Source organism: Geosmithia morbida (genome assembly GCF_012550715.1).
Source record: "Geosmithia morbida isolate 1262 chromosome Unknown scaffold_15, whole genome shotgun sequence".
NCBI classification, from domain to species: Eukaryota; Fungi; Ascomycota; class Sordariomycetes; order Hypocreales; family Bionectriaceae; genus Geosmithia; species Geosmithia morbida.
Genome location: NW_023336202.1, coordinates 208,538 through 216,068, shown reverse-complemented (window position 1 = coordinate 216,068; position 7,531 = coordinate 208,538). Strand labels below are relative to the sequence as shown.

Sequence of the window (7,531 nt, the reverse complement as noted above, 5' to 3'; positions counted from 1 at the left end):
TACCAGACCAACGGTTTTTTTCGGGGCCAGATCGTTGGCAGCAGCAGGAGTAAGTAGTTGCTCGTAGCGTGCCACCGGTCGATGTGAATCCGTCGTACGACATACATCGCCGCCTTTGCTCTCGTGCCGAGGGATAGTCTCGCTGAACCTCCCCCCCCCTCTTCTTTTCGATTGAGCACTCGATGCTAGCCAGTACAGTCGACAGGGTCAGGATTAAGAGCAGGCGTGTCATAAATCACCAGGGCGATTATGCACAGAGGAAGACGAGAATGCGTGCTTTCTTCTATCGGCTGAAATACTCCGTAACGTGAAAGCGGGTGTGAGAGATGACAGAGAGATGACAGGAAGGAGAAATCGAGGGAGGGCAAGGACGAGAGAAGCGGGGAGACCGATTGCACCTTCCGTTCTCGTTGTCTAGTCGTTCTTTCCTCGCATGAACTGAAGCATAACGCTTGCTTAGAAAGCAACGCGGTGCCTTGTGTGCCAGGCATGGCTTCTCGTAGCAGCATACTAATACATGTTACTCGTCGTAGTATGCTTCTTAGTCTTATTCTTTTTTTTTTTTTTTTTCCCGCGAAGCAATCTTGAATCCAGGATCCATGACCGCCATCCCTGCTCCTCGGCTGCTCCTTGTGCATTGGTGTCCGAACCGCCCCGCATCCCCCCCTGCTTGGCGCATCGTCATTTTCTCTACCTACACCATCAGCACGGTCGCTGCTGTCACTCTTTTTCTCAACTCTGACGCGCCATACTACTTGTATGTGAGAGTACACATAGACACCAATGGAGGAGAGAGCGAGAGCGAGAGGCTGACAGACTTCCAAACTTTCCCCTTTCGCTCTTGGACCAGTGTATGACCGCGTCTCTCAAACACATGGGTTCTCCCGCATGTCTACGTGGTGCAAAGGGCGCTTCCACTACTAAGAAACCTGAAAATGGGAGTCTCCCCCCCCCATGATGCTGTGTACAGAGCGCGGAATGTCCCTTTGCGGTATGTTCCTCCTTTCCCCCTCCCCACCACAGCGACCCCTTTGTGCTCCACCGACACCACCACCACCTCCACCTTTGTTCTTGACCGTCTATCCCGTCTCTGTTTTTCTCTCTCTCTTCTCTAGCCCCGGAACTCACATCTCAAATAAGGCAAATACGTACTAATATTAGAGGCCATGAAGCTCGAGCCATGCCCCTCTTCACTTACACGCACATACCGGAACCCAACAAACCCCCTCTCGGCCTACGAGCACTCAGCAGTCGAGCACTCATCCGTTTCGTGGCCCCACGACGGTGCTCGAGACACGCTGGTCCTCGGTCATGCCAAACAGACGAGACTGCCCTGACTTTGGAACCGATCCTGCGGTATTACTGAGCAGCTTTGTTTCATGCTATCCCGTCGGTCTTTCCATCTGCAATGTCCGTGGTACGCACATGAGCGAGCCATCTTTACCGTGGCCAAGGTCCCGTCCCAGGAGGGACGGAGAGGGATTGGATGGTATGCGTATGCAGCCGTCTTCATACACTCGACCCATGTCACTACCCGCTGCCTCCTCTTTTCTTTTTCTGCCTGGCCATGCCTGCCGCATGGCTGACCAGGTCTCCTCCAATGACCGACGTCTTGGATATTAACCCGTTCAGACGGAGTTTAGGCGTGCATAGTTACGTTGACACTCTACGCCAGTGGGGACACATCTGTACGAGCGTCATACCTGTCGGTATGACAAGCAGTGTGGGAAACCTTCGATCGTACTAGCCATCGAAAGAGAAAAAAGAAGAAGGAACAGTCAGAGGAAGTGGGCAGACGGAAAGCCAGGCCATCGTTGCCACATGGTGTTGGGTGTGTGTCCTGGTCAGGTCCCTCCCAGCCTCTTGTGCCCACAGGCCACACCAGAGTCGGCCTCCAACATCATCTTCCCCCCCTAGTCAATGATTCTTATATTAGTAACTGTATCAATCATGATCCGGCCACCATAGAACAACGTTTCTACCGTTGGCCATCTCCTCATCAGCTGTCGCCACTGGGCCGTTTCGTTCCCCTTCCCTCCCCCTCCCAATCTCCAGGCTCGCCGTCCTTCTCGCACCGTTACGGCATAGGTGCCAGCCCTTCCTTCGTCGCTTGTTTCTACTTGCATTTCAACCCCACTCTCTACCGGGGTATTCTCCATCTACCTATTTTACCTCCGTCAGAACGCCGGGGCCCAGTTGACACGCGGGACGTTACAACCCTCCCATCTTCTTCTTATCACAGGACACCCTGCTAGTTTGTCCAAGGCCCCCTCCTACACCATCCCTCCCAGCATCCTGGGTCTTCGAGAGGTGACTATCACGGCCTTATACGACTCCCGCTCCGCCTGCCGTCTGTTTCCTAGAACTACTTCACATGCCTAGGATCGGAGGTTTGCCACGAAGCTTCTCGTTCCAATACCTCTCATCCTGCCGAGTCTTGGAGGCTCTTCGTTACTCCGGCGCAACTTGGGAACCTGACGACCACTTGCCGATCTCCTCCTTGGCATAGACGGCACTGACTAGAACGAGTGCGACTTATACTACATCAAACAGGTTTGGCACTACACCTCTAACGGCCGCGGTCCGAACAACTCCTCTTCTGCTGAGCTGGTCGCCTGTCAACTCCTCATAAGACCTCGGACGCCTCTGGTGTTTCTCTTGCGAGAATATCGTCGATACCCCTTGCCCTCCCACTTGCGGCCTCTTGCCCCCTCCCTATTACGATCTTTTTGCCAACCGTGAAACTTCAAAACTCTCTCGGGACACGCAGTGGGGGCTCGGCAGGCACAATTCATTCCCAAGACCCGGACAGACAGCCCCGTCGCGGATAGATTTGGAACCGACAGCCTGACTTGGTTATCAGCTGGCGACATTCCCTCGTACCGAGCCGGAAAGCGAAGGAAACAGTCTATACAAGATTGCGGGAACATCGCGAGAGAAGGACAAGTCCGCCACACCTCGCCTTCTTCCTCCCGACGTTGGCGACAGCTTATGGCATCGCGGAGCACGACCAGCCACTTTCCGCAACGCAACGGCTTCTCCTGAGAGGCTGCCTTCCCCGAACGTGAGACTGATTCGGCTCTCTTCTGCCGGATCGTAGAAACGTGGAGTTTAGGGTTCACCATGGTAAACCTGATTGGACACTTCTCTCTCACATATCCTTCATTACAGAAGCCTTGCCCTACACAGCTTCGAAGCGCTATCGAGAAGTACCTTTCAGCAGACAAGTCAAACTCAGCAGGCCTTCACATACAAGGCAAGCCAATCACTCGCCGATACCGAAGAGAATACGCAGGAGAGCAGCGTTCCCCCCAAGGACTTGACAGTCGTCTTTGAGCTCGTCGATCTGAGAGGCATCGTCTTTAGCTATTTCCTTGCACGATCGGCGACATGTCCGAATCCTGGTCGGACAACAGTGCCCTGGAGGACGATCATGGGGTAGATTATGTGGATGAGGGAGACGTCGGTCATGGATCAGACTCCACGGTATCGGCCGGTTGCGCTTCTTCCAGCGCGAAGACGAGGCGCTTCAGGTAACCTCTCACCCTTTCCCCCCTCCAACTCGAAAGCAAGTCATACCGGGACAACGGCTAAGTGAGGAGCAGACTCACCCACCAGCAAACAAGGTTCCTCATGAGCGAATTTGTCAAGCAACCACATCCGGATGCCGCCCATCGCGAGAGGCTTTCCATGGAGATACCGGGCTTGAGCCCCCGACAGGTCCAGGTCTGGTTCCAGAACAGGTAAGAAGAAGAGGCCCTTTGACCTTTTTGTCACTCAACAGTATCGAATGGGGAGTCCCCAGAAAACGCATGACAGGCTGACAGGTTGCTCTTCCATATATCCAGGCGAGCCAAGATCAAGAGACTCAATGTCGAGGATCGCGACCAGGTGCTCAAGATGAGAACAGTCCCAGCCGGCTTTGATAACGTCCAGGCCCTACACTCCCCGTACGGTGCCTTTCCCGGACTCGGGTCACGCATGTCACACACGAGCGAGCCGGGAAGTCAGAGGATCGGAGACCATGACCCGTTGACGGCCGATGCACGCATTTCGGACCGGGATGACAAGTCCTCGGCTTCGGTCCCTACCCCTGGCTACGAGCGCGCCAGCTTCCACTTCCCTCCTCCCGGGAGGAGCACGACTATTCCGACTGATTATACGACCTCGGCCGACGTCGGTTACGGCCCTTCGTACGGGGGACAGATGTCGCCCCTCGTGGGTGGCGCGAGTCCATATCCCGCCAACAGGCCCATGTTCAACAGCCCGTCTTCGATAGGACGGCAGCTGACAGGGTCACCCCAGCCCATGAACCCCAGCGAGTCCTTTTCGAGGAATAGGGTTGGATCAGATAACCCCACCGTCGTTCCATGGAAGCCGGATACAGTCGAATATCCGGGCTACCCGACACCACACGGCCGTTCAGCGACACAACCGCTCTACCGCACAGCCTCGCACCCAAACCTCGGCATCGGAGTGTACAATGCGGGAAACTATCAGGGTAAGTGAAGATGGGCGGCCGTCAAGGCGGTTTCCAGTCACTGGAGCTTACTGACCTCATGTCAAGATCCATCCATGCAACCCCCCGTGGTCGATGTGCAGCAGCAGCAGCAGCAACGCCCGCCACCCGACTCGGACGGCTCGAGACGCTTCCCCCCGATGCCGCTAAACATGGACATGCGAGATCACCAGTACAGAATGGGCTCGCACGAGCCCAGCCCCCTCAGTCAGGGACAGGGCCAGTACCCCCGACCGACGAGCTACCACCACACGGCCACATACCCGCCCGCACCGCTGACGGCCCCCGGCGGCTCATTTTCCCACCAGGTAGGGGGGAGCGGTAGCGAGGCAGCGGCAATGGTACCAGGTGGGTACCCGGATAACAGCACGCAGTATCCTGCTACAGCGGTCTCGAGCGAGTTCCCCAGGTCTGTGTATGGCGCGGTACCGCTGCCTCCTAGACGAGCCGACAGCTTTGGCGACAAGAGACATGAGCGATTTTGACCATGGCCAGGGCGATGAATTCTCATATTGATTTTGATTTTGACTACCCATCTTGTATTGTTCCTACACCTTGTACTCACACTCTTCTCTGCCTATATCTATCTCTCAAATTTTTCTTCCCCAAAAAGCACGGGCATCTACATAGTTTTCACCCCCCCCCCCCCCCCCCTCTTCTCTCCACTAGGGAGCCCTGGATTCTGAAATGTGACCAACGATCTCCCTTTCTCTATCCCTGTGTTATTTATACTCTTTTTTTCTGTCCTGGATATTCCATGGTTGGTGTGGGCTCTGGTGTGAAGAGTGTACGGAAGACTTGTTCTGTCCTGAGTCACTGATAAAGAATTCTGTTTGCTTCTCTGTATTGTTTCCCATCTTGTGTACCATATCTTTAGAAACTTGGCCCCCATCTGTGCGGAAGGACATTTATACATTCATAGGATGTGGCCATGGTGAATTGTGCTTTGGTGTAGAGCATACATGTGTGTCTATATGTGTGTGTGTGTTGGGGAGGGTGGTGGAGTTTCACTGTTGCTTCTTTTTGATCGTTTTGTTCACCAAAACATAGATGTGTCTGTATACAGAAGGACAGGGGAGACGCCATGAAGATGAACATACAGAGAAGAAAGATTCCCGTGGTGAGATATCAGCGTATCTGTCTGATGAAGGTGACAATATCGACAGGTGATGGGGCCTACGCAATGGTTAGCGACTTGACCGAAGACGAGAAATATCCTATGAGAAAAGGGCTTTTTTCCCATCCGTCTCAGACATTGTGCCTGATCTTCCTCATGTGTCCGAGTGGTTAGCAGGGCCTCTTGGCTGGCTCTCTTCTTCACGGAGAGGAGGAGTACAACGCAAGACACCTCTGCCAACGACGACCAGGGGACGAGCAGGTAGGTTTACCAGATGTACAGGTGTCATCATTGTGGAAGGTAGAAGGGACAGAAGAGGAGAGTGGGATGTAGGACTGACTTACTGAGGGGTGTCATGGCCATGAATGGGCACGTCTATGGATATTTGCTGGCGGTGACACACACACGCACACACACACGCACAAAGTAGAGATACCTCAGTCACCGAGACGGGTAGCTACGTGATGGGAGGAGGTTCGTGACAGGCAAAATAGAGATACATGGAGACATCAAGGACGGAGATGGGACTGGACTGGTACAGCAGGACCGGGACTATAATGTATATATAAGAAGATCAGGAAGAATGAGAAGGAGCAAAGAAAGGTATCGAATGTTACTTGCATCAGGTCATCACCGCATCATGGTAGCCGCACGAGGGGCCCTCGTGATGATGGTTTTAGGCAAGGTTTTGTTTTCTCTCGACCACGCCAGCATGAGTCGAACCGCCAGAGCGAGGCCTAGGAGATTTGCAAATCCTAGACTGGCAGATGAAACTGGAATTTTCTCTGTCCGATGGCCGCCCCCAGAAAGCTGGGGGGGTCCGTGGTGTGGTCTTGTCAAATGTTGAGGAGAGAGAAGGAGGAGAGGGAGGGAAGAGAAGAGGAAGAAATTTCCCATTTTGAAAAGGGAAGATTGATCGCTTCGGTACAGTCACGTGACTCTATACTTTCTGCTCTGTACTTGTACTGCTAACGTGCACACGTACATTTTTTTTCTGCAAATCGGAATACCGAATACCCTGTACCGGTAGGGAATGGGTGATAGGTGCACGCCCCACCAATCTGTCCAGTGATTACTGCTAGATCCACACCCACTATGGCCTTATAGCTGTACAGATTACCACAGTAGTACCTCCGATAATGCACGTATAGCGCTCCTCTAGTGCCATCGGCCTACAGCAATAGGGGAGCGTTACGCTGAGGACGCATGAACCTTCTTCGGTCGTCTGCCTGATTACACACGCCCCTCCTCTTCCTCTTTTTCCCAAAGACCGCCCCACCCCCGAAGAAAGTGGACATTGCCTCGTCTTTCAGGCTCCAAAAGTCTTCCCTCGCTTAATCAACTCCACCTTCATTCTTTCTCTCTCCGTCACCACGAAGCGCCCTCTCGCCTCATCTCCAGCTCACCCCCAACGCCATCCTCTCTCCCTCATTTGCAACCAGCCCTCTCGTTTTCCCAACGGCCGAAAAAAAAAGAAGAAGAAGAAGACCTACGATCCTTTCTATCTACGATATTCACCTCACCTACTCCCTCCCCGACAACGATAAAAACCCCTCCCCTCAGCGACGACTCCACACCTCTTTGTTCCCCCGAACACACACACACACAGCGACCGGCACGGAAAACAGCTGGCGCTCAGCGCAAACCAAACCTAGAAATCGCCATACGAGACAGAAAGGAAAGAAGAAGATAAAAACCAGACAGTGAATGACGTCGGACTAAGCGGAGAGCCAACGGCAGTTTGGTCGGCAGCCCCATCGGCGCGCGACGGCCGCCCTTTTTTTGTTTGGAGCGACAAACAAAGAAGAAGGGCCGTCTCTCTCTCCATCACGTCTTGTTGCATACTCTCGCCCTACCGATACCGCCGACGACGGGCACCTCTCCTGGTCATCACC

The 7,531-nt window shown here is 53.8% G+C and overlaps 1 protein-coding gene across 1 annotated transcript; it reads left to right on the top strand.

Moving 5' to 3' along the window:
* Window positions 1-3,633: 3,633 nt before the first annotated feature.
* GMORB2_2927 (Homeobox domain) lies at window positions 3,634-5,004 on the top strand (the record flags this gene model as incomplete). The annotated part of the gene is made up of 3 exons (XM_035464903.1): window positions 3,634-3,743; window positions 3,849-4,501; window positions 4,568-5,004. The coding sequence occupies 3 exons, from the start codon at window positions 3,634-3,636 to the stop codon at window positions 5,002-5,004; spliced, it is 1,200 nt and encodes a 399-aa protein (XP_035319141.1).
* Between the last annotated feature and the right edge of the window lie 2,527 nt (window positions 5,005-7,531).